General features: G+C 42.0%; 1 protein-coding gene and 1 long non-coding RNA gene across 7 annotated transcripts in view; one reads left to right on the top strand and one right to left on the bottom strand.

Moving 5' to 3' along the window:
• The window catches only part of R3hcc1l (R3H domain and coiled-coil containing 1 like), an 82,682-nt gene extending 68,542 nt beyond the window's left edge, over window positions 1–14,140 (bottom strand). For 2 of the 6 annotated variants that reach the window (XR_007592321.1, XR_007592320.1), the window contains exon 1: window positions 13,928–14,139. Coding sequence is in view for 1 of the 6 variants with exons in the window: in XM_050145268.1 (XP_050001225.1) it covers window positions 13,928–13,963 (36 nt within the window). In the remaining 5 variants the exon portion in view is untranslated. Of the gene's footprint in view, window positions 1–13,927 lie in introns of all 6 variants that reach the window. The other 4 variants (XR_007592316.1, XR_007592319.1, XM_050145242.1 and 1 more) reach the window with 4 other exon arrangements.
• Window positions 12,803–27,584, top strand: part of LOC126503545 (uncharacterized) — a 21,140-nt gene continuing 6,358 nt past the window's right edge. Inside the window, exons 1-3 of the long non-coding RNA XR_007592325.1 lie at window positions 12,803–13,683; window positions 16,824–16,896; window positions 21,137–21,233. This is a non-coding gene — a long non-coding RNA (uncharacterized lncRNA). The remainder of the gene's footprint in view (window positions 13,684–16,823; window positions 16,897–21,136; window positions 21,234–27,584) is intronic.

Here is a 27,584-nt window from a genome sequence, read left to right on the forward strand (position 1 = left end):
ACCACGTGGTTCCTGGGAATTGAACTCAGGACCTCTGGAAGAGCAGCCAGTGTTAACTACTGAGCCATCTCTCCAGCCCCTCAGCAGTGGTTTTAATGTAGATAGACAAGCTAATAATAAGTTTAACGTATGAAATCATATAATAGCATTTTTTAAAATTTCATATCAGTGTCTGGGGAAATGGTTCAGTCAATAAAGTACTTACCACACAAGCACAAAGGCCTGAGTTCAGATCCTTAGCACACAGCTAAGAAGCTGGATGCAGCAGTATGCCTGGAAGGACAGAAGGAGGAGGATCTACAGCTCACTGAACAGCCAGCTTCACCAAATCAGTGAGTTCTACAAGACAGTGTCTCAAAAGGTTAGTTGGGAAGCAAATGAGGAAGACTCGACTGACTTCTGCCCTCTGCATGCATGTGCATACATGCATATAAACAAACCTATGCACACATGCTTAACACATACAATTTTTTTAAAACCAGTGCAATAGACTGCAAATATTTTATAACAAAAATAATGGAATAACGATGCAGGCATAAAAAGTCCAGAAACAGGGTCTTACCTAGAAAGCCTGGTGATCTGAGTTCACATAAGGGTAGGAAAAAAACCGACTATACAAAGCTGTCCTCTGACATCTCCGTAAATAAACATCCAGAAATAAATGATAAAAATTTCAAATGTGATAAGGTGACATCTCAAAAACTATACGGGTAAAAATGGTCTTAAAAGAAAATATGTACAGTCTAGTCTGCAGAAAAAAATTATTAGGGTACGCATTTGTAACAACAAAATATCAAATAGAACATGGATCCAAATTAACAACTAAAATCAAACAAGTACTCAAAACAAAATATAGGTGAATTATTTTCCACAAAAAAGGTTTTTCAATTTCAAAACAATATACAAATGAAACAAACAACTAAAGAAACTGGACTATAAAAAAGCCTGAACACTCGGAACAAACACTATAAATAACAACTGACAAACTGGAAGAAAATATTGTTTAAAACCATACAGAAGTAGAACATGGTGGTTACTGGTCGCTCTGAGTTCAAGACTGCCTAGGCTACAGTGAGACCTTGTTGTCACACACACACCAACACACACCAATAAAAAAGAAACCAACCAAAACCCAACAACTGTATTGTGATCCCATCCTCTTACCTATCCAGTTAGACAAAGTCTTAAGGATGTATCAAATCCCTCTAAGGCAGAGCTTGAGGTGAAACTAACACTCTCACGGATCTCTAGTGAAAACTGAAATCTGTACAATGTCTTCAAATAGGAATTTAACAATATTTAAGAAAACTATATGGATTTTGGTCCCAGCCCCTGGATAGAGGAATCAAAATAATTTTTTTTCTCCTCTTCACTCTTATCATTATTTTCTACTTGTTTTATAATAAAGATGAAAGGCTTCTGTGGACTTTTTTCAATAATCCAGTTAGCTCAAAAATCAAGGCAGGCACAACATCTTCCTCTTCTACAATAGTGTTCTTTCTGCAAACCCATTTGGTTACATATTTAACCACCATATTGCTACTAATACTTTATCTTTCACTTATTAAAATTATAACAGTTTAGCATTATGTCACATAAGAGTACCTTAGTCTTATGTCTCTATGCATATATGTGTGTGATATGTACATATTCATGTGTGCAGGTGAACATACATGAGTACAAGCCTGAATGTAGAGGCCAGATGTTGTAAGAAGCTGTTTGTTTGTTTCCAGCTGCTCAGCCCCAAAATAATGTCACAGAAACCATATTATTTGCAATACAGTTTGGCCAATGGCTTAAGTGTATTTCTGGATAACTCATATCTTAAATTAACCCATCTCCATTAATCTTTGTATCGTCACAAGGCTGTGGCTTACCAGGTAAAGTTCCACCATCTGGCTCCAGCAGGGCTACATGTTTCTCTTTGACTCCACCTCCTTTCTCCAAGCATTCAGTTTAATTTTCCCTGCCTAGCTATGTTCTACCCTATTAGGCCAAGCCAGTTTCTTTATTCCTTAACCAATAGAAGCAACACATAGACAGAAGGACTTCCCACACCAGCCAGAGGTCAATGTTGGGTGCCATTCTCAATCACTCTCCTTTTGAAACAGGGTCTACACTGATTCTGGATCTCACCAATATGGCTAGACTAGCTGGTTGGAAAGCTCCAGGGGCCAAGACATCACCACTTCTACAGTGATGGAATTACAGGTATATGCTACCATGCTGCCTTTTTGTATAGGTACTCGGGATCCAAATCAGATCCTCACTTTACTTTATCCCTTCCAGGTCCCAGAATATATAATCTAATCAAGTAAAATCAGGGAAAAGTGGGCAGAATGTACATACAAACAAGAAATTTTGCTTCTTCCCGCCAAACCCTCCTAAGATAATAACAGACATAAGACCCAAATCCACAAAGAAAGAAAAGAGCAAAGAAGAAAAAAATAGCAATAAAATTTTAGAAGCTAGAGCATAGAAAGGTCTATACAAGATTAACGATCTGTTTTGTTCACAAAAATTTTGTGCCTGATATTCTACGTAATATGTGATGGTCCCATCCTTTTGACAAGTACAAAAAGCCAAAAGAAGAAAACATGAATATAGATAACAGGATCCCCAGCATGAGACAGAAGTAAGAAAATGCCAGTAAATCGGACTTTCAGAATTGTGCATCAAAAGTCAAAAGCACCCAATCCGGACCAAAAGCTACATAACAAGAGGTATCTTAAGTAAAGACTGCCGTTCTCACACTCTTGGCTACAGTGCCATCTTTTTATGCAGACACTACTACTAGACGATCTGTTCTACCTAAGCAAGTGGGTAAATGAAGAATGAGGAAGATATAAGTTCTGACAAGACTGAAAATCAAATCCAGGAGAGAAGTCTACATATTACAACAAAGGGAACTAATCCTAGGAAAAAGAACAACACAGTAGGCCCAGAGATCATCACTCAAAATAGGATAATGGAAAAGGAGCTTCAGAATGGAAGCAAGATGGGTGAGGGAGGACAGAGAAGAAGGTAAATTGGAACTGAAAGAGTGCTATGACATTGGGGAAGACCACAGTGAGGCCATTTAAGACACTATCAAATTTGTACAGGTAAAGTAATACAAATGCAAAACTATTTAATGTAGCCAAATGAAGCATGATTAATAAAAACTCAGGGTCAGAAATTGGGGTTCAACCTGAAGATCCGAAAAGCAAAACAGCCACTGGCTCTTATCTCGACCTCAGTCTGAAATAGTGATCCTGCCTCCCAGAACCTCAGAATGAGACTTGTGTGTCTGAGAGCTGTCTCCCCCCTCCCATCTTATATTCCTCTCTAGAGCTGGGATTAAAGGTGTGTGTCATTGTGGCTACTGAAAATAAAGGTGTGTCACTGTGGCTACCGGGATTAAAGGTGTGTGTTACTGTGGCTACTGGGATTAAAGGTGTGTGCCATTGTGCTTACTGGGATTAACCTGGTCTGTAAAGCTGACCAGTGGGACTGTTTTACTCTCAGATCTTCAGGCAGTCTTTATTGATTAAAATACAATTGGAATGCCACTACAACCAAATGTCAAAATGTAACTACACTGGGAGGCTAAGAAGAGAACACCAGTGGAGATGACTGTTTAAGAAGAGCAAAACTGGAGCTATGGAAAGCTGTAAGCCACCTGATGTGGGGGCTAAGAATCTAACTATGTACCTTGGAAGAAAAGCAAACGCTCTTAACCACTAAGTCATCTCTCAGCTCCCCCATTTAATTCTTTAAATTATGTCTACAAACTGTATTCCTATTGATTAAATATAAAGTAAAATTTGGAAAATTAATTCAAAGAAACAAAACACAAACATTGATACATACTTTGATTTTAAATAAATTATCCATTATTCAAAAATGTATAAATAAAATTTCAATTGAAGAAAACAAAAAAAGTCTTTGAAAATAGACTCTTTTTGTTAGGTCTTTATATTTCTAATATTGACAAAGCATAAACATATAAAATATGAAAGTCTTAAAAAAATTAGATAACTTAAAGCAAATAATTACCATTAGAGTAGACAGACAAGATTTAGTAATTGTAACATCAGGAGGGCTGTAGGTCTGACCTTACTTACAAATTCATTAATGATCAGGAGGCAGTGCAAATAACACATTTAATTAAATTTGCTCATTTATCTATTTTGGGAAGTACGATTAACAGCAGTGTGAGAGAAGTAATATAAAAAGACAGAGATGGATTAAAACCATTGGCCAAAAACCAACTAAATTGGAGGGTGGTGGAAGACTATATAAAACTACAGGCTTAACACAACAAAAGAATAGTATGAGAGGCTTATTTGCCAGCACTTTTCTGCCAACTGCCAAATAAAGTAACTGTAGTGAACATTAATGTTAGCTGAAAACATATAGGTACACACATATATCCAGATCCAAAAAAGGATCAAACTCTAAAAACGACATACTGGTTAAGCACCCCTTACTCTGGGAACCAGAACATTGCAGGCCATTCTGGATTTCACACTCAGGATTTTCATTCTAAAGATGCTCACTCAACTTGGACTGTTGACACAACTTGGTTAGAACAAGTTTTAGATATTCTCACTGTGTCTTCATTCACAGACACTGAAGATTCAAAGCAAAGTCTACAGTTCCCAACCTTACCAGTATCAAGTTATGGTATGTGACCCAGTTTTATCAGTGGCATATAAGCAAAAGTGGTATACATAACTCTAGAAGTATCTTTCAGGGGGACAGACTGACTCCCTTCCTTTCTCCTTTGGCTGGGTGGAATGTGGACGAAATAGCTGGAGCTGCAGAGCTCTGTGACTAGAGTGACTTTGATTTTTATGGTTACCCTCCCACCTCTGTGCTGGGAACTAATCTTGACCACTAAAGTGACAATGTGGAAGAACAGCATCTATCCACAGTGGAACAACACAATACCACAGCATGAAGCTTTCTGGGATTCTTCACATCAAGAGAAAAAAAACTGCTATCCTGTTTATGTCTCTCTTACTTGACTGCAACCAAATCCAATCCTAATTAAGATAACTTGTATATGGATAATCAATCATATAGAAGTTTTCTTCTGCTCAACACCTTCCATCAGTGTCTTTGCTATTTCTTTTCCTGCCCAACCCAATATTACTTCAGTCTTTTCTGCTCCTCTCACGAAGCTCTACAACATTCCTTTAACAATCTGTCTGATCGTTTGAGCTCCAAACTTATCTCCAGCAGCTTACCATTCCACTAGTACACGTAACTGATTTTTAAAATAAAATGATAAAGTGATGGCAGCAGCAGTTATCCGAGAGGTAGTAATCTAGAGCTAATATTTACTGAGCTCTTAATATTTGCCAGGTAATGCTCTAAATCTAAGAGATAATCCCTAACGCAATCTCATCAAAGTTGGGAGCTTTAATAGCAGCTCTTTTAAAAATGGAGGAAGCTGCAACCCAACAAACTCATTTAGGATACACACTAATCACAAAAGATCATTCAAACCTATGCTTCCTGAATCCACTCTCTTAATCAAGGCACACTCGGAGTTCCTGGATCCCTAGAAGCTCTCTGAATCTTTTTAACAGTCACAGTAATTACTCAAAAACCTTCTCCAGTAGTACACCTCATGACTGCAGATTAATTTCTAGAAACTAGCAAACTTCACTTTAAAAAAAAAAAAGGAGGTAAGTAAGGTGGGTGGTCAGGCAAAACTAACACTGCTTTAGAGTCAAAGGATACAAGCATCACGTGAGAAGATTGGTTTTCTTGTATGGCTCTATTACCCTTTTAAAGTCAGTTCCAAAACACCATCGCCAAGAATATTTACTTGCTAGGATAACTTCATGGCCTCAAAAACAGATTATGAGGAAGTACCCATTAAGATTAATGAATATTTAAAACTACCACATAAATTATATACTTAAAATTTAACAAATTAGAAACTGAAATCATTATCTTTCTCCCAGACCATTATCAATGACACAGTATACTGGATATATCACACTCAAATTTGTACTCTGACTCTTCCAGCTCCTCTAGCTCCATACCTTACTGCTCGTCCCCACACCTCCTTTCTATGTCTACATTACCAGCACTGCTACTGAAACACTCTCCAGTCAATCCATAGGGTTATCTTACATAGAACACCTCCAAAACAACTTTTCTCAAACACTACTGACTCTCAACAGAATTCTGTCATCTATGGGATCACATTCAATTACGGTTTGAATAATTCATAATTAAACACATTAGGGGCTGAAGATATAGTTTAAGTGGTACAATACGAGCACAAGGCCCAGCATCACAAAAATTTTAAAAAAATATTTAAGTACTAATGACAAATAACTGCATCAGACTAGTCTAAACTCTGCTGCCACTGAATGGCCACAAACATACAATACCCAAAGCAACAAAACTTTTCCTTTTCAGAAAGGTTCAAATTTAGGAACTATGAAGCCGGGCAGTGGTAGCATATGCCTTTAATGTCAGCACTTGAGAGGCAGAGGCAGCTGGAAGCCAGCCTGGTTTACAGAGGGAGCTCTAGGACAGTCAGGGTAAAACAGGGAGATCCTACCTCAAAAAAAACAAAATTTAGGAACTATGAACAGAAAATCATGGACTTAAAAGCTGGCGGCACTGGAAAGTTAGATTATGGGATTGGTTTTATTTCCTGACTGGCAAAATTATCTATAGTAAACACGTACTTTATCACTTACAAAATAAGACTGTTGGTTTTAATATGATGGGGCTCAAAGGCAAAGAACAGAAACTCATCAACTTAAGTTGAAAAGAGAAATACTGGCCAGTGTAGTAGTTCACGCTAATCTTAGCAATTTGGAAGGCTGAAGCAGGATGGAAACTGAATCTGGAGGTAGCCTGGTAGGTTTCAGGCTATCTGGTGCAATTGTGGGGCCCTATGTGACTGCAGTTCTGCCTCCTTAAAAGGGGGTTGGGCTGCGGAAATGGCTCAGTAGGTAAGACTACTTGCTATATAAGCATGCCCTGAGTTCAGATCCCCAACAGTCATGTAAAAAGGCTGGGTGTGGCCCTACACTGTAACCCCAATATCAGCTTGCTGCTGATCAGCCAGTTAGATGAAAAATGTTAAGTTTTAGGTTTAGTCAGAAGCCCTGTCTCCAAGGAATAAGGTGAAATGCTATGAAGAAAGACACATGACCTACCCTTCTGGACTTCAAGTGCACACACATGGATGTGAGCACACATACATGCATGCACACACTTATACACTTGTGAAAGGAAAGATAAAAGGGAGAGGAAGGGAGAGAGAGAATAAATAAAAGCAGAAAACAGACCAGATATTTAACTCAGTAGTAGAGTATTTGCTTACCATGAAAAAAATAGTTGGTATTTACTAGTAAGTTTTGAAGTGTTATGCCACACAACAAAAGCTAACTGGGGCGGGGGAAGCCTGCTCAGTGGCTTCATATTAAATACACTCCCCCAAATCAAGTTTTCCCCAATTTTAAGGATGTCCAAAACACCAAATGTACAACTGGGAAGACCTGTTTAAACAAGGCAATCTCTATTCAGATGGTCTAACAAATCATCTCAAACATACTCTAAGGCCTACTGTACACGAAACACTATGCTAGATGCCTGAGACAGAGATGGATAATAATATATGGTCTGTATCTAGCAATAAAATAGGCATATAAACAGTTTATGGAAGTGTTAAAATAGGTACATAATGATAACTACCCCAATGGTTAATTTATAGCATAACTTTGGACTTACAAACACAGAACTTAAGTGAAACATCTTTTGCCTAGAAAAGGAAATACTAGGAGGGAAAACCCACATGAACAATATGTGCCTGTTATATGTTCTTTAGATCTTGGGATTATGAATACTTTGTCTTTATCTTCTAAAGTTTTCTGTACTAATTTTTCTATAATAAACATGCATTAGTATTTTTGGTAAAAATATTTTAAAAATAAATTATTCAATTTTCTAAAATGTGTTTAAACTATTCTGTAAAAGGCCAAGTAAGTACTTAAGATGATTATAATACAAACATTTGGTGGTTCTGCGCTGAATACACAAAGTATATTTACTATTTAAGGGAAACGGTGATGTAATAACTGCAGGAGCATGTGACTTGACTTTCCTGCTTCTCTTTCCTTTCCTGGGGAAATACAAATGAGAGTTCTCAAGTATAAGACATGAACAGACTCAGTAAACTCATACCTGACAGCTCTTCTCTCTCACCTATCACTCGGGCCCTCGCATGACCATCTAGAGCTGCCCTTCTCGGCATTTCTGATTACCCACTTCTTAAGAGGCTGTGGCAAGTGTCTTGCCTGATGTGCTGACTCTTTTGATGGCCCCTCACCCTGCTACTGTGTTATAAGACCATATCTTCGTCAGAATCCACCCTCTTCCCTATAGTTATTAACTCAACCCCAAAATACCCTTTTTTTACTTTTTCCTTTCATTTTTAAAGCAGAATTAATAGTATTATGTCCATTTTACAGTTATGAAAACAGAAATAGACTACTGGTATAAAGCTGACTAGATTTAAATCAAACTACTTCCATTCTTTCTTTCTCTTGTGAGATTCCACAGCAAAGAATTCTAAACAGCCTGACAGTAAACTAATATTAACACACATGCAGATTACTTCTTAAGAAGCAAATTTGTAGCTAGGCAGTGTACGTCTTTAATCCCAGCACTCAGAAGGCAGAGGCAAGCAGATCTCTATGAGTTCAAGGCCAGCCTGGTCTACAGAGTGAGTTTCAGGAAAAGTTCCAAAAACTACAGAGAAACCCTGTCTTGAAAAAAGAAGAGGAGGAGGAGGAAGAGGAGGAAGAGAAGAACAAACAAATTTGTAATTAATGAATACTACACACCTTTCGCCCATATTTTCAATTCTGCATCAAGTTTAATGTCAGGTCATGAGTGGTCAGCATTTGATCATTCCAGAAATTCCTATCATCACATACAACTAATCTACTTGCTTGAAAACCTCACAACTCCATACACCAGAACTTGCTGACTCCAATATTACTTCTTTTCTTTTCTCCCCTGAATACTGCTTCTTTATGTATGTTTTTATCCCCAGTCTTAAATTGGCCATGTTTGGCATAAAAAGAGAGAGATGCAAGAGAAAGGCAACAAATATTAATAAAGTGTAGTGAATTTGAAAAATGGTCAACTACACAGAAAGCTAACATGATATAGTGCAAAAAGCACACCACAGACTAGGAAAAAATGGTGTATGGCTTATTCAGAGCAGAAAACACACTCCAAAATGCAGGCTGCTGCCACTGAACAACACCCTATAACTTTTCTCCTATCTAATGCTCTGACAACTAAATTTCTCTGTAATTCAATAAGCTCTTAGGAGTTTACCCAAGCCTCATCCATCCTGCTGGGCTCATTCACGTTTTCCCTGCACACTAAGAGCACCTTCTCTGGTGAGCAGCACAGAAGCTGTGTCCTCTTTCAATACACGCAGAGTCTACTCTTCACTTCTATGGGCAGGAAACCTACCATAAATATAACTCAACAATGAAAAGAAATGTTTAAATTATGGCTCAGGTAAGTGGCTAATCCTATAGGTTGCCAGTTTTATATATTATATGAGGGCTAGCTTCATAAATTTTTAATTAAAAAATCTATAGTTTTACTCTTGGCACTATTTCATTTACTTATATCTAATGAGTTACATGAATACCAAATTAAAAAAATATGTTAGATATCTGTGAATACTTAGTGCATGAATTTAATGAGAACAGGTCACAAATTCAAACTCCATGAGGGCCAATTAGCTTTGCAATGTTTCAGGCTCCATGGTCACAGTCAACCACCTTAACCTGGGATAAAAAAGAAACACACTGATCGTGTGAAACATTAAGAGAATGATTAATATAGTCAAAACCTATTTAACTATCATAAAATAATAAAAATAAAAATATTAATATGAGCAACTCCTTTTTCTACTAAACTTGACTAGTATACGCCTAGCTCAAATATGTCTATTTCAGCCTCGCAGGCTAATAACCCTGCTTTACTGATGGTGTGAAGTGAATTCAAAAGTAGGAACTAAGGCTACACCCAGCAGAGGAGACTGGATTCAGAACTTTGACTCCAAAGCTTAGGAATTTTCACAATACAGTACAGCCTCGCCTAATTGTGCCATAGCGCATAAGACAATCAGTATAATGTTCCTATTCAACAATCATCACTAACTGAGCATTCACTACGTACACAGTTAAGCACGAAATCTACCTGCCAAAGTTCTTTTAAGCAAAATGAGTCAAAAGCCAAGTATTTGAAACAAAGGAGACAACACAATATGCACAAAGTAGATTTTAATACGCATAACTTTCTACTATTATAGCTATATGTGTATACACATATGTGTGTATGAGTATATACATATACATGTATATATGTGTCTATATATATAGTATACACACTATTGTTCAAAAAATCATGCTGAAGCATAACTAAAGGTAAGAATGAATCTAAAAAGCAGAGGGCACAAGATGAAAGAGAATAATTGCTTCATGGTCTTTTGGTGGAGATCAAGTATAAAAAAAAGGAATAAAGGAAATATTTTTTAAATATCTAAATGTGTGACTATCTGGCAGTCAATGAGTCACCTGAAGAAAATAAAAACAGTATTTAAATTCTTTGTTTGTTTTGCTATTGTTTTGTCTTTTCAAGCCAGGGTTTCTCTGTGTCCCAGCCTTGAGTGCTGGGATTAAAGCATGCACCACCACCGCCCTGCATATTTCATTTCCTAACCCATATGATTTTGCCCTGATACAGCCAGGCATAGTGATGCACATCTTTGACCCCAGCATTGGAGCAGGGGGCGGGGGCAGAGACAAGGGAAATCTCTGTGAGTTCAAGGCCAGTCTGGTCTACAAAGTGAGTTCTAGGACAGCTAAGACTGTTACACAGAGAAACCCTGTCTAAGATTTTGCCCTAATCAACAACAGATCATTTGTCTGTAAGGCTGTCTTCCTTGGCTTTGCTAAACTTACTCTTTAAAGATACATACACAGCCAGGACATCAGCAGAAGATGTTGGACATCATTTTTAAAAAATAAAAAAAATAAAAAAAAAAGAGGGACACCAAGTTTCCTAGACTACTTTAGGCTAAATTTGTTTGTTTCAAACAGAGTCTCACCAGGTAGCTCTTGCTGACCTGGAACTGTGTGTGTAGACCATGCTGACCTTGAATTCACAGAGATCATCCTGCCTCTGACTCCCAAGTACTAGAATTAAAGGCGTACACCAACACGTCCAACTCAGGCTAAAATTTTACAACAGCCTAACTTAAAAACTGTATGTGTATGTATATGTGGGGGGGGCGAGTAAACGTGTAAACACAGACACAAAAATTGCTCTATAAAAGCCCATTCTTGTCAATAATCTGAGTTATAGGTAATTGTCCTGCTACAAGCTGCACTGCACAGTGAAATACACTTAGTACAGGCCATAAATAAAGCACCAGTTCAATTTCAACTAACAAGGTACAAAAATATTAACTAAAGCACAGACCCAACAACCATTTCACAACAGCACTGTAGGAAACCCAAATAATAAAAAAGAACAATCACGTTTCCCGTCTTCTTACATACCTACATACATACATACCTACATATAAAGACAGGCTCTCACTGTATCACCATTACTGGCCTAGAACTCACTGCATAGACTGGGCTAGCAAAAACCTCAGAGATCAATCTGCCTGCTGGGATTAAAAGCTTTTGCTGTTGGTAGCTGTTGCTATTCCTGGCACTAGGAGAGAACCCAGGGCCTTATGCACTCTTATCAATCAATTATACACCTCAACCCTTGTAATGTTTAATAAAAATGAAATTGTTATGAGGAGAAGATCTGCAATTTTGGTAACTTTTTTGGTTTGTTTTGTTTGGTATTTCAAGATAAGGTTTCTCTGTATAACAGCTCTGGCTGTCCTGGAACTCGCTTTGTAGACCAGGCAGGCCTGAACTCAAGAGATCCACCTGAGTCTGCCTCCTGAGTTTAAAGGCATGTGCCACCACCGCCTGGGATTAAAGGCATGTGCCACCACCACCTGGCTAAGAACTTCTATTTACAATTTTTTTGGTGGTAGTGGTAGTGGTGTTTGAGAAAGAATTTCTCTAAAATGGCCAGACTGGCATTGAATTTGCGATTCTCCTGCCCTGATATTAAAAATGATGAGATAGGTGTGTTAACACCATGGCCAGTTCTACCAGAGTTTTTAAAGTCTGTAGAGTACAGAAAAAATATCGTTGTTTTACAAACAAATGGTATCTCAGAAAAATATCTAAAATTAACAACACCTCTTGTCATCACTCATCAGTAACAGCGACAAAAATTAACTTACATGCCCTTACCATCAATAATGTCTTCAAAGTCGCAATTTACATAATCTTAACAAACATCTTATGAGGTAAATATTGTTAATTCCATCTTAATAAACGGGTTCAGAGAAGTCAATTAGGTTGCCCAGCGTAAGCCCCAACACCGGGATTTGAATTCAAATTTGTACAAGTTTATACACTGACCTAATACACTTTCCTTCTGTCCTTATTTTTTCTAAACCATACTTAAAACTTTTCCAATCAACAATTCCAAACAAACAAATCAAAAAATTACCATATCCCACATCATTTTAAAATTTGTTTGCAAAGTCCCGAACTCCTATACAAGTTGGGGGGCGAGGGGATTCCGCAGACGCAACAATAAGCAGCCATTCAGAATCTCCCATCTTTACAGGCAGAAAACAGACTGCAGTATTAGCTATTTATATTCTGAACCCTGTGAGCAAAGACTCCTAGCCAGTACACACCAAACAGCTAAAGCAGATGCTACATAGAGTAGGACCTGAAAAGCAGGGGAGCCACAATGGCTAGACTCTGGGAGAGCGAGCAGGGCAGCTAGGTAGCTGTGGAGAACAGTCCACATTCTGACAGGCCCTGATTCCACAGGTGGTTGGGACCCCGCGTCACCTCTCCGGGAGAAACCTAGCATAACATCTGTATGTTTCATATCAGTTCCTAAAGAGAGCATTTATTAACTCCAGTCTTCATAAAGATATGAACGTGATTGTAAAATGCAACTGGCCTGGACCGCAGAAGGGAGAATACTAAAGCTTGATTTTAAACATGCTTTACAGTCCAAACGTTTCACACGTATGTTTCTGCTGAAACCCAGAACACTGAAAGGCAGAGTACCGAGATGACTGCCCCCCTCCCTTTTTTTTAAGACAGGGAAACCGAGGTGGTGGACTACAACAGATCACTGTCCAGCAAGGGGCCGACCCATCAATCTCTCAGGAGCCAAACACTAAACTCTGTGCTCCTTCCCTCACAACTCAGACACGGAGACAAAAGTTCGGCGGAAACTTTCGATAAAGGGATTTGGAAGTTTTCCGAGGACCGCCCAAGAAGAGCAGGAAGTACACACTCCATCTACTTTAAACTGTTCACAGCCAGCCCATAGCCCGGGGCTCTGGGAGCGGAGCTTACGTGAGGCACGAGTGCCACCACCCAGCACTGCCCGGGAGCCCACGACTCAGAGGTCATCCCGGAGCAACCTCGGTGACCCAGAGCCCCGCAGCCCAAAGCGGGTCCCCAAAGCCCCCGCTACCTGTTGACACACCGGAGGGAGATGATCCCTACGAGAGGCATTAGGCAGAGACTCAAGGTAGGCAGGGACGCGACCCCAGAGAAGACAGAAGGCACACGAAAGAGACCGTCGGGTCCGGGGGCCCTTAGGGGTCGAAGGGTGGGAGCTCCCAATAACCCCCGCCCCAGGCGGGGGCCTGCCCCGCGAGTCACGTGAGAAAAGAAAATAAACAGAGGTCCTGTCGGGGGACGGAGGGGAGAAATGGGGACAACCAGCCACAGCTCACGGTGGAAAAGAATCGGGGACAGGGGTTCGTGGTTACCGGGACGCTGTCGCTCTCCGCTTCCGTCGCCACCATGAAGCGCCTGCTCTTCCGCTCGCCGCTGGGGTGCGCGCCAAGCCTTGGCTCCGCCCGCGCCGCGAGGCCTCCTGGGAGTTGTAGTCTTTGCGAGGCCCAGTCGCGTCACGTAGGGGCGGAGCTGGTAAATGGAGAGGGCGGGAGGGCGTTGACGCCCCTCTATCTCCTGTACTGTCCACCCTCCTCCATCTCTACCCTCAGCTGTGACTGCGCTCAAATCTCCTCACGTCCTACTCAATCATACCGTGTCTCTTTCCTCGTCCACAGGCGAGTTTCTTCAAGCGTAATCTACGCTTAGTGTCTCCACTTCCTGTGTGTGTTGTTTTCTACACTGCAGCTTCTGCCCCCGCGGAAAATGTCCTTGTTGCAGCCAGTGTCCTTGTCGCCAAACCCACTAGAGGTATTTTCAGGCTGTCTAACTTGAGCATTACTCATTTGATGATGTTGGACATTATCATTTATTTTCTATGACACTATCCAGGTTTGCCTTCCTCATTCCAAACCGTTCGACTCAGTCTATTCCTATTCTTTTTTTTTTCTGAACTCTCCTTTTAAATATTGTTCTCTGCGATTCTTAGAATGGGGGGGAGGGGAATTCAGCTCAGCCTTTTTTTTTTTTTTTTCTGCCTTAGCTTATTGTACTCCCAACTTCTAGACAGCCTAGTCTTATTCCCGTCTTGCATGCTTGTCAAACACTGGCTTGAACCCTTTGGTGGGCTAAGGGTATAAGCCCAGTGATTGCCTAACAAGTGGGGCGCTCTGGGTTCGATCTTCAACCATAAAAGAAAAAAGAAATATTTGAAAAGTATGTCTCTCCTCTCTGTTCACTGACATCCACTTGTCCCTTTGACCTGGATTCCCCCATCTGTCTCCATTGCCTCTTCCATCCGTGTTTGAATAATAACCAAACCCTGTAGATTCTCTAACTTTAGCACTTGAATCTGGTCGCTTTGATTTCCACTGCCAGTTATTTCATTTCCCCTGCTTTGTTTCTTAGCTGATTACTGTCCTTGCTGATCCCAGTACCACTGTGTGGTCCGCCCTACTGCCAAAGGCCGATTTATGTAAATAACAAATCTAATCAAGTCATGTTTGTGTTAAAATCCTGTAAAGACACCTTTTAATTGAGTTTGAGAGACAGGATGGAGGTGAACACCTTGGGTAGCGTTTACAAAATAGGAATCTCCAGTCCACTACTCTCCTTCCTATCCCTTAAGAGATCTGAAGAGAAAAGACACACCAATCTCATTATAGGGTACGTAGGTGTGAGCCTTCCTTAAAAGTCCCTCCACCCCCGCTCCAGTGATCTGATCAACAAAATTATTGTATTTTATTGTTCACAATGTACAGTGCTGGGGGCTAAAAATAATGAACAAAGCAATCCCTACCCCTGTGGAGTTTATAGCCCCTTAAGAAGAGACAGACACTGATCAAATAGTTCCATATTGAAAAGCAAAAGCAGCAACAGCAACAAAGCACAATCATCAGCCACAGTAGGAACTGTTGCAGAAAGTCTCTACTACTGCACAGCCTCCGCTGGCGTACTGGCTGGGTCTACCAGCTTGACGCAAGCTAGAGTTAGCAGCGAGGATGGAGCCTCAGTTGAGGAAATGCCTCCATGAGATCCAGTTGTAGGGCATTTTCTCAGTGACAATGGGGGAGGACCCAACCTATGGTGGGTGGTGCCCTGGGTTCTAAAAGAGAAAGGCTGATCAAGCCAAGGGAAGCAAGCCAGCTCCCCTCCACCGTTCTGTTTCATCTCCTGCCTCCAGGTTCCAGCCCTGTTTAAATTCCTGTTCTGGCTTCCTTCAGTAATGGACTATGATCTGGAAATGGAAGCTAAATAAACCCTTTCCTCCCCCAACTTGCTTTTTAGTCGTGGTTTTACATTACAGCAAAAGAAACCCTTACTAAGACAGTTGGAGGGGGGGGGTGTCAATGTTCCTTGGTCTAAGTAGAAAGTCAGACCCGGGAAAAGCCGGACTGAGGCTTGGATTGAGTCACATGATAATGCCCAGGTGAGCAGGGGTAAGTGGGTAGGGAAACCAGGAACAGTTAAATGTGGGCTACTGGGAAGCAGAGCTGTGTTAACTAGTTTAGCAGAATTGGACCTGAGCCAGCAAACCACAGATTCTGCAAAACACAATTCAAGTATTGCTTCGTCCACTAAGCCTTTGTTGAGTATGTGCTGCCCCATGGCGAGTTATGAACACCACTGGCAAGAGGTAGCATTTGCACCACAAAAATCAACACACAAACAATAGAAGCACCCCACGATCTGCCACCCCACCTCACCTAGTGCATCATAGCCTTCGTCATGGTACCATCTCTACATCTCTCCATGCAGTCACAATACTCTCCCGGATGAATTCCATTTGCCAGCTTGCTCTAACAAGTATTATTGGTATTAAGTACTGTGTATCAGAGATTTAGCAAGGCATTCAGTGAAGAATTAAAAAGCAAGGTCCTCACTGATTTGGCACTTAACAATCCAGGAGATAAGTCAGGAGATGTGGAATTCTCTCCTTTCAAAGTAAGCCGGGCTGCTGTACAATTGAACATCTTGGTAACTTTAACAAGGTGGCCCAAGGAGGCTTCTTTGAAGAGCTGGCTGTCCATTTAGTGCTAAAGGATGAGAAAGAGATGCTAAAGGGGAGAACCAAGCAGTGTTCCAGCCAGAAGGCTTAGACTAACTGAAGAGCTGGGCTATTTAAAGGACGAGACGATTTGCTTTGCTTCAGGGGACAGAATGTGAGCCATCATGAGAACCCTGAATTAAATTATAGCCACCGAAGGGTTGAAATGGAGTAATATTATCTGATTCACATTTTAATACAAACACTCTTGCTTTTGTTTGAAGGACAGGGTAGAGGAGGTGGGAGTCCTTGTATCATAATGAAGCCAAGCGCTGGCAGTGGGATGGAGCAAACTGGGTGAGTTTGACATGGCTTGTTAATCGACTGGATGTGGTAGAGGAAGGGCTGGAGGAGGAAGGGCAGAACCACAGGTATTAATTGCCTGCATCTATCTCCATCTCTTCAGCCCGAGAATTGGGCCTGGCACAGAGCAAGCATTCAGTGGCTGTGTTGAATTTGCACATTCTGTTTGCTGTACTCTGTGCCACACTCCTGTCAAGTTGCTCAATTCAGGGTCTCTACTAACTGATATGAATACTATTGTGCAGAGTGGAAGGGCCAAGTACACGATTCCTCTGGATGGAGTATCAACCCGCTACTAGGGTACAGACTGATAGCAGAGTATGGACCAAGTGTGGACCACATCCTATGCCCCACTTGCCCCCTCAGTTGGCACCCTTTAGCAGTGCACGATCTGCCCAGCAGCATATGGCCGGGCTTAACTTAGCATGCCTGGGAGGCAGTTTTGTAGCATCAAGCCTAGTGTTCATGGGGAGAGTTTGAGGTCCAGGGGAAGGAAGCTGCTTGCCTTGGGTCACCGGAGCTGCTGCTGTGACTGAGACTCAGACCTTAGCCATTGAAATCCCTGTGGGCTCTTTAGCCTTGGAGCCACATTGTCTCTTCCAAATCACTCAGCTCATCGATAAAAAGCTAAATTCAAAATGGTGACTCCACTTCCTTGAGTTTCTCATCTGTCTGTTACTATTGTTAGAGTGTTCTGCATTTACATAGTATCCAATATGTGTTCTGTACCCTACAAAATACAATAAAGGAACATGAAACCCGAAGGCCTTCCTTTATAAAACAGAGTAAATGGGGAATGGCTGGTTTAAAGGGCCCTTAGCGCTGAATGAAAATGAGCTTTGGCATATTGGTTTAAGATGACACTGTAAGCAATACCAAAAAATAATAAGAGCTCATATGCAAGGTGCTTTTCCTTCCCATCCCCAACCAGAAGAAAGAGAGGCTATTGGAACAGCTGGCTCCATAAATGTAAATTAGGGAGAAGGTCATGGAGTGGAGGTTCCAAGGACATACGGAAGAAAAAGAATCATCCTGAATGCAGAAAATCCCTCCATTAATAAATAATAACATTTTACAGTTAGCAAGTGTTTAGTGTGTGCTGGGTCTGTGCCAAACCCTTCAAATCCTGCTCCAAGTCAGTCCTTGTGCAGTCTTATATGTACTATCATTTCCCATTAGAGGAAACTGAGGCACAGAGGGTTTTCATAATATTCCTGAGGCCATGGAGCTAATAAGCATGAGGTTTGAACTAAAAATCATTTGGCTCCAGAGTCTGAGCTCTCAATTGCTATACTAGCACCTCGACTTCATTATTCTATGGTTCCTGGTGCCAGGTCCCCTGTTTCAACTGTGTGACCCTTTGGAGTCATGAGATAGCTAGCAGGGGGTTGGGGACTTTGTGAGGATAGTTTCAAAACAGTCCTGAAGAGACGCCTGGAAGGTAATAGGCAGACGTAGGTTGTGAAGGAGTCAAGTTCTAATCCTGCTGGGGAACATTTCACAGCATTCTCGGAATACAAAGCCTTAATTACCCATATGGTATGGGAGATGGAAGAGAAAACCTTACCAGGATAGAGGGACTAAATAAGGCTTCCGCCTGGAAGTGTGGGCTCTGATCAGTGCCTCCTAACGTCAGAAATCTTTCCTTTTGTGGATTTCTGCTTACACACAAAGAAGATCCAAATTTCACTGGGCTTTTGGGTGTTGACCCCTTCCTTCCTGACTAGTGTTTGTAAGGACTGCTATTAAAAGAATGTGGATTAAGCCATAAACTGAAGAGTTTGAGGGACACTAGGAGGGCAGGACAGTCACAGATAGCTCTCACTCCATTCTCTGTGATAACGATCATGACTCCAGACCCTAAAACTTAACCGGAGCCCAGAGGACTCTGACTGAAGCCACCAAGAAGAAGGCACAGAAGCAACTACTGCCTTGTTCAACCTCAGGACTGTGGGGTCCCAGCAGCTGATGTACTTTTGACTTGTATATACACCCATCTCCACTTCTTGAGGTGTCTGTGGTTAACCTATATGTTATGCCACGAACCCCACATAAAGGGATGAGCTCGGTGACTTTGTATCCAGATTCACTCTGCATCATCTGAGAAGGACTCGGTCCCCGAGAGCTGTAACTGATAACCCGTCTGGACTTCTGCTTCATCACTGCCCTCCATTTGACACCATCGAGACCTAACTCACCATGTGCCTCAAGCCATACTCCTCACTCCGCTGCACAGTCAGGGCTCTCTGGCATTTAGCTATATCTGTGGGAATGCCCACTGGAGCTGGAAGGCAAAATACTATGTATAGGGAACAAGTTCAAGACCAGGGCCCTGAAGGGTATCTTAGCTGAGTCACTAAACTACAAGTGCAAGATGGAGACCCACCAGATCACACTGGCTAATCATGAACAATGTTACCCAGTGGCCGAATTATACAATGGCCGGTAAATTGTTAAACTATGATGAACTAAAGAGGAAAGGGGAGATACACATTACTTAAGGTTTTGCTCAGAAGGGACAGATTCAAATAGGGAACAAATGGGGTTTTAAATTATAATACCAGAGCCAATGAGATGACTCATTGTCGGGTGGGGGAGGGGAGCGTCAAGCATGACATCTTGAGTTTGATCCCTGAATCCCTCATGATAGATAGAAGGAAAGAGTCAATCAATTCCCACAAGTCATCCTCTGATCTTCACACAGGTGCCATATAGCAAGTATACGCTGAAGACACCATACACTTAGGACACAGGACTTGGATGACTTGAGTTGGATCTGATCTGAAAGCCTCTTTCCTCAAGTTCAGCTTCCCTGGTTCCAGAAGATGCGATGCAAGCTGTCAGGGGGATGGGGTAGCGTGGGGGGGGACAATGAAACAGTCTTATCCAGCTACAACACTGCAACACCTATGAACCATGACAATTACCAGCATGGCAAGCGCTGGGTAAAGGTACAAGAACTGACATTCACGTGGTGGTGGTAGCCAACAGCTGTCTAATTGGATTTAAGGTCCACTTAATAGGCGGGGACCCATGCCTGGTGTTGGAAACCTAATCAGCTCTCCAGGGGCTAGTGAGGCTAAAGAGCTTAGAAAAGAAACTACTGGGGATGGAGAGATGGCTCAGAGGTTAAGAGCATTGACTGCTCTTACAGAGGTTCAGGGTTCAATCCCCAGTAACCACATGGTGGATCACAACATCTGTAATGAGATCTGGTGCCCTCTTCTGGCCTGCAACATACATGCAGAATAAATAAATGACCGTAGTAGTTTCTTTTCTTTTTTCTTTTTTTTTTAAAAGATTTCCATAATTAATAAATAAATCTTTAAAAAAAAAGAAAAAAGGAAAGAAACTACTACTGACATTTATTAGAGCAGCATAATTCATTACCACATTATAAATCCTATACCTAGAAATAAGTGTAGCCACCCCCCCCACATCAAAGAAGCTTCTCTTTACAACAAGCAGATACCACCACAGAAGAGCACAACTGGACATAATGCAGTCTTACCCGGCTGCAACGCCTATGAACCACAGTTACCTGCATGGCAAGATATGCATAAAAGAACCAGCAAGAACCGGCAAGAACCAGCACTCACGTGTTGGTGGCAGCCAACAGACGTCTAAATGAGCTTTAAAGTCCACTCAACCAGAGAGAAAAGAGAGATCAATGGGGATCCCAGCTCCAACAGATGAATCTACATCACAGCTCCTGCATCTATGGCTCAGGGGACATTGCAGAAGAGGAGGTGGGAAGATTGTGGGAGCCAGAATACCAGCAAGGCTGCTGTAAAGCAGTCTCTCCTAGAAATGTCTGCATAAGCAAGCCGAAACAGCAGCAGTAGCAATGGACATGCTAACTCTGAATGGGAAATTTTTCTGGAGCCCCACCCCTCAGCAAAGAACTAGGGGCAACTAGTGGCAGCTGAGAGAGGAAGAATTAGACTTTCCCAGGAATGAGCTTCCTTATTGGTTGTCCAATGCAGAGTGGTCAGCCTTGAAACCACAAACAACCAAACAGACTCAGAAGGTATTGTGTGTATGTGTATGTAACAAATATAAACAAAGAAAAAGAAGCTCTTAAGTTGGGCAGGCATGGGAGAGGACTGAGGGTGGGTACCTGGGAGGGACTGAAGAGAGGAAAGAGAAAGGGGAAGTGATATAATTCTATTTCAATTAAAAACATTAAAAATGTAAAAGAATTAAATTACAACACTGGTAATTGTCCCCCTAGGAGAGAGAGAGAGACAGAGTGACTCTTCTTCACAACTTCTTCCCAGAATACAACGCTTCAGCTCCAGGCCAACTCAGTGGCCTCAGTCCCCTGAAAGGTATGTTCCCATCAAGGGTTCCTGGAGTCAATACCTTGGATGTAGTAGAGACTTTGTCAAACACCTGTTAGATAATTATCCATTTTAGTCAACAAAACGCCAAGGAGAAAATTTGACTATTCTTGTCACAAACAATTACATTTTCAATAACATCCAAGAATTTTTGACCCCCTCTCTCATCCGGGACTTTGGGACCACAGATTAACTCACTGACTGCAAGAAAGCAAGAGACTCAAACTTCCTGGCCCCTGAACCTGCCTGTCACCTCACACCTCCACTCTCTTTGCAAACTGACCTTTCCTTGAAGCACAATTAAGAAAAGCTCAGGGTCAGAAATTGGGGTTCACCTGAAGATCCGAGAAGCAAAACAACCAGCCACTGGCTCTTACCTTGGCCTCAGACCAAAATGGCGATCCTGTCTCTAGGAATCTTAGAATGAAACTGTCTGAGCGCTGTCTCCCCACCGTCTTATATTCCTCTCTAGGGCTCAGATTAAAGGCGTGTACCACTGGGGTTAAAGGCATGCACCACCTGATTTCTATGGCAACTAGTGTGACTACTGGGATTAAAGGTGTGTGTTACCATAACCTGGTCTGTAAAACCAGTGGGACTGTTTTACCTACAATCTTCAGGAAGTCTTTATTTGTTAAAATTCAACTCGGGTCACCTTCACAAAACTTCTGCAGCCTCTCTGGGCTAATAGGTCACTCCTGCCTCCCTCCATGGTCCCTGTCAAAAAGCTCTCACAACCCATGTGCTCTGCCAACCAGAGTGAGTGACATCATTAAACACAGTGTATGATACATGGGCCTCCTCTTATCTATTTAATATTTCATAAGTACTTTTAGCAAACCTTTGGGATGGGAAGCAAAGGAAACCACAGGGAACCAAGCACCCAACAGCTCTAGTTTACACATTCATTCTTCACAAACACACTCTCATTCCTTTATCTGCAGAAATAATTGTGCAAAGCAAATGATGAATTGCCCAGGAGTGAGCAGAACTCACAAAGAGCAATTCCACTTGACCCTGTTCATCTACCTACATCTAATCTGCGTAGTGATATTTCATTTGTATTTTAATAAAAATAAAGCTTGCCTGAACTTCAGAGAGTGAAACAATTGTATGGATCAGCCTTACAGACCAGGCAGTGGTAGCACACACCTTTAATCCCAGTAGTTACACTAGTTTGCTATAGAAACAGCGGTAGTAGTGCACGCCTTTAATCCCAGCACTAGAGAGAAATGTAAGATGGGAGGAGACAGCTCTCAGATAGTCTAATTCTGAGATTCCTGGAGGCAGGATCGCCATTTCGGACTGAGATAGAGGTAAGAGCTAGTGGCTGCTGATGTTTTGCTTTTCTGACCTTCAGGCTGAACCCCAATTTCTGTCTCTGGGTTTTTATTAATCATGCTACAAATCTGGCTCAAAGTAGTTAAAACCCAGAAGCTGTCTAGCCTAGGTTTAAACCTAGCTCTGCTAATTACTGGTTGGGAAACTTTATGTTAGTTACTTAATCTTTCTGTGCTTTGGTCCTCTGATATTCAAACTGATAGTGATCTTGCAGAAGATGGACAAGGGCTGAGAGAATTAAATGACACAATCTATGTAAAGTGCCCGAGTCCATAAATGATAGCTGGTTTGTAAGCAGTTCAATCTTAAAGATGACAAATCCATTCTATTTAAACCTTCTGAGGGCTGGATTTGTTCCAGGACAGCCTGGTGAGGGAGGGTGTGTCATGGCCACTCTACAGTTCTGTCTGGAGAACACAGACAACTGGTGTCATCGACCTTTGGTGCTAATCTGAGTCCATCACTCACCAGCCCCGGCCCCAGCCCCAGACTAAGTAGCTTATCTTCCTGAAGTCTTAGGTCCCCAATAGAGCTAGCAGTACTGAGCTGCCTCGCAAGGGGGTGCCGAAAAGATCAATTCATGTTAGCAAAGTGCTTTGGAAATGTTACATGCTAAATATTAATGGGTCTCTCTGAGTGTCGGGAAATGTGCAATCTGAACTCTGCTCAGGGCGAACTGAAGGCAGGGAGAACAATTCTGGGCAGCCTGATTGCCACATCCTTATTCTGACTGGGAGGTGGTACTGTGAAGGGGGAGGGAGGGCAGAGGCATGGGGGTAGGGAGGGGCTGCTGAGAGGTGAGGGTTCCGGAAGGAGGGCTCTGAGGAAGCATAAACAGTTCACAAACAGAGCCAACCTGAAAGTCCTTGGGTTTCTTTATGAAAAGCAAACGTAAGCTCATTCCATCTATTCCACACCTCTCGGTCTCAGACGACAGCGCAGTTAGGCTCTGTTGGCCATCAGAGTTCTTGTCCTGCTCGCGACCTCCTGGACCTGTGGGTAGGACAATCAGGAGATGGCTTATTACACCAGCCAGAATTTGCATCACTGAACAGCTCTAGAAGAAGGTACCCCGTAGCAGGATAGTGATCAACTGTCAGTTCTTCAAAGAAGATACACAGCTGGTTTAAGCTGGGAGCTTCCCTTCCAGCATCCATAAGGCTCCATGCTTCTTTCTCTAAGTGAACATAACAGACACTTCTGTGTTCTGCCATGTCCCCTTAGCATCATTGCTTCTATCCACACAAGACTCTTCTACTGTGTGCAGCCAAGAATATGCTAGTCCAGAGGCCCGGGCAGGCCAGAAGTGGGAGTTACTGAGCGAATGTCACAGATTACACGTTCTAATGGGCAACAGGAGACAGCTTCTACAATGTCCCTGGGAGATCTTCAGTGGGACTGAGCACACTGCGCACAGCGGTGGCCTGCTCATTAGCACACTCTGTATGGGTCTGCACTTCTTCCCTGTCCACCTTCTCCTTTTCTTGTGATTTGTAAGACCTCTGCAACTGCTGTATACGCAGCCTAAGACAATGCACACAGCCTGCTGTATACGCTACTCCTGCGCCTCTCTTTCTCCTAAGACTTGACTATTCAATGAAAGAGACTTTACCACTTCACATTTCATGCCATGTTTTGCATTATGCCTAGGCTATAAATGCCCAGAAAATATATGTTGAATGGATAAATGAATTAGTCAACTATAGGCCCAAAGAATGATAATAATAACACCTGGCATCTACTGGGTCTTTATATAACGTTTTCTTCTCTAGTCTTAAAAATCCAGTAACAAGAGATTCCATACTAGGGCTAAGAAGAAGCGAATACCTGTAACAATGGAACTTTCCAGATGTGGCTGAAGCTTGGCTTCTGCTCTCTGGCAGTTAGCCTGCCTGCCAGGCTGGCTCCCCCTGAGAGCCCTGTCCTCCAGCAGCTCTGGCCTGTGGGAATTCATCACCTCTGTTAGGACAGCAGCTTTTGCCATATATAACAGCGAATGTTCCTTTCTCCTCATGCCAGCTCTTCAGGCCTCGCTCTCTTCTGCTCTTCACATTAAAAAAAAAAATCCTGGCTGGTCATTTTTCATGCATTTTCTGCTGTGTTGCCTTTCTTTCTGACTTTTTAACTTTCTCAGTGCTAAAAGGGAAGAGCATGAAACTGAAAAAAAGAAAAAAGTATCAGAAAAGCTGAAGCCAGAGAATAAAGTAAGGATTCTAGAAAAAGCTGAAAGCAACTGAAGAGACTCAATGGCTTTGTTTGGAGAGGGTCAAGAGGAGAAAGCCAAGCTCACGGTTAGGGGGTAGCATGGAAGTTTGAACGGATGAATAGAATCTGATGTGTATGTGTGTGTCCTCCACGTAGCTTCAGAAAAGTGTACAAAGTAGAACCCATATGATAATCAGTAGAGGGAACCCAGAGTTCCAGCAGAGATGGAGCGCTTGAGCAAGGTCACATCAGACAAATGCTGCTGTTGGCATCTGGGGAAAGAAACAAAAAAAGAAGGTAAGAGAACAAGTGATTACGACTGAAATAGTCGAGGACATTCTGCCCGCCTTCCCGCCCACCCGGCCTCTGTTTCAGCATGAACAGGAGATGAGAGATAATAAAATGATTGCAAATACGGTTGGGCATGCTCAGCACACATAGGTGATAGTCTAAGGAACTCATATGTCGATGACTTTAGGTTTAATGTAACCCTTTGAGGCAGGTACATTATTATCCCACTTCACAGATGAAGAAACTGATGTGTAGAGAGGCTGAGTGACAGTCTGTACTCTCATGGGAAGTAAGGGTTAGAAGGCGGGACTCTAAATCAGTCAGTTCAGCTCCAGCTATAGCAGAGATTGTAAACTGCTGTCCCTTCAGCCTTAGTTCCCAAGCACCTCCAATAAGAAAGGCGCCTAGCCAGGCTGAGACTGAATCTGGTGTTTGGAGAGCCCTGTTTTTCACACCACAGGGTACCTAATGCGAACAAACCAATTCCCTGGGTGCACAACTACCGGTGCACAATCCGTTATCTGTTTTGATGCTAGGACATTCAGGGAAATTCTGGTGATATGTCAATTTTACCTTTGCATGCTGACTCGAAAATGTAACCTCATTCTAGATGAGAATCCTTCACGCGTGCAATTTGTTGCTACCTCAGCCTAGCTAGAAAATCTCCCAGACACTGGAAAGACTTGCAAATCTCAGAGCCATGGTCAAAATCCTTTGAGAAATCATAAAAGTAGGAAATAGCACAGGATTTCAAATGAGAAACTGTTTGGGTTCATTTTCAAAAGGATTGGACTCATGTCTAGAAACTACAAAGTATGTCAGGTGTTAATGTCTCCTGCTGTTAGCTTTTAAAATTATTTTTTATAATAGGTTACCAAAATTAGCTCATACATTTATTTCACCAATATTGATGTTTGCATGTGTTATGTGTTAGGCTGTGTTCTTGCAACTGAGGATGCAGACATAAACAAAACTGACACTCTCCAAGCATTCACTGAGCGCATATTCTCCAGGAAACTGAGAATAATAAGCAAGTTTTAGATAGTAATGAACACTATGGGGTCCATACAGCAGAGTAGAGGGATTGCAAGGGAATGAGTCGTGGCACATGCATGGGATGACTTTTGTGCCGTTGAAGGATGTAAAGGAACAAGCCACGGGGAGTCCAAAAAGTGGTCTAAAGAGGAAAGACCAGTGTGAAAATCCAAAATCGGGGACTAGCAGGTTCACAGGACATCAGAAAAGAAAATGTGAGGGTCACATGAGCAATGCAAGGTCACGAAACACCATATTGTGTGGAGTCCTGAAGGGCCCAGCTTTCATTTCCAAATGCAGTGGAAAGCCTGGAAAGGTCCGGAATGTAATGTCATCTGACTTGGCTTGTAAAGAGGTAACTCTGATTGCTGCATCCACCAGAGACCAGGTTGTCTCTGCTCTCCTCATAGAAGCTAACTATTTTTACTTTGTACACCCTCAGTATTTAATTCATGTCTCCATAAAAATATTTGTTTTGCTCTCTTTGCCATGGGTTGCCCCCGCTATAGTACAAGTTCTCTGTAGACAAAACTTAGCATTTATTTGTCCTGTTCCTCCTCTGTGATTACCTCTACAGAGCATTCAGGATCCCCCACGTGCACCCCCGTAGAGCTCCCCCCACACACAATGCCTAGAATAGTGCTGAGCAAATGAAATGCTCAATAACTCTGAAAAATGACTAACGTGGCAGTGAGGCAAGTTTCAACTGAAACACAGGAACTTTCAAATAGCAGAGTAAAAATATTGAACAGTCTGCTTCCAAAGAGCAAAGTTCCCCATCGCAGAAGGTATTCAAATCCCACTCTTTGTGGGGAGGGCACAGAGGACTTTGTAGCCTGGCCCTTTAGTCATCTGATGCTGTGGGACAATAATCTTGTACCCTGTAAAGATTTGTCTGTTGTATTGGTTTAATAAAATGCTGGTTGGCCAGTAGCCAGGCAGGAAGTAGAGGCAGGGTGACCAGAACAGGAGAATTCTGGAAAGAGGAAAGAGTCAGTCTGCAGTAGTCATCCAGACACAGAGGAAGCAAGATGAGACTGCCTCGCTGATAAAAGGTATCAAACCATGTGGCTAACACAGACAAGAATTATGGGATAATATGAGTTATAAGACTTAATAAGAAGCCTGAGATAACAGGCCAATCAATTTATAATCAATGTAGACCTCTGTGTGTTTCTTTGGGACTGAATGGCTGTGGGACCGGACATGACAGAAACCTCTGTCAACAAATGGCACCCACATAGACAACTATAGCCACATAAAACCTGAGAGAGCTTGGGAAGTAATTTTAGACACAAAAGAACAGCATTGAGCACAGCTTCATGGTAGCAGCAGTTTCTTGGGTGGACTATGTTTGCAGGAGGCGAGTGTCCATTTAAGAGAGGCTTCCTGACTCAGCTTTAACTGCACAAATCTTGCAGCTCTTTTTTTTTTGTTTGTTTGTTTGGTTTTTTTTTTTTTTTTTAG

This window comes from Alexandromys fortis, unplaced genomic scaffold (assembly GCF_014885135.2).
Source record: "Alexandromys fortis isolate MF-2015 unplaced genomic scaffold, M_Fortis_MF-2015_v1.1 scaffold_16, whole genome shotgun sequence".
Taxonomy (NCBI): Eukaryota; Metazoa; Chordata; class Mammalia; order Rodentia; family Cricetidae; genus Alexandromys; species Alexandromys fortis.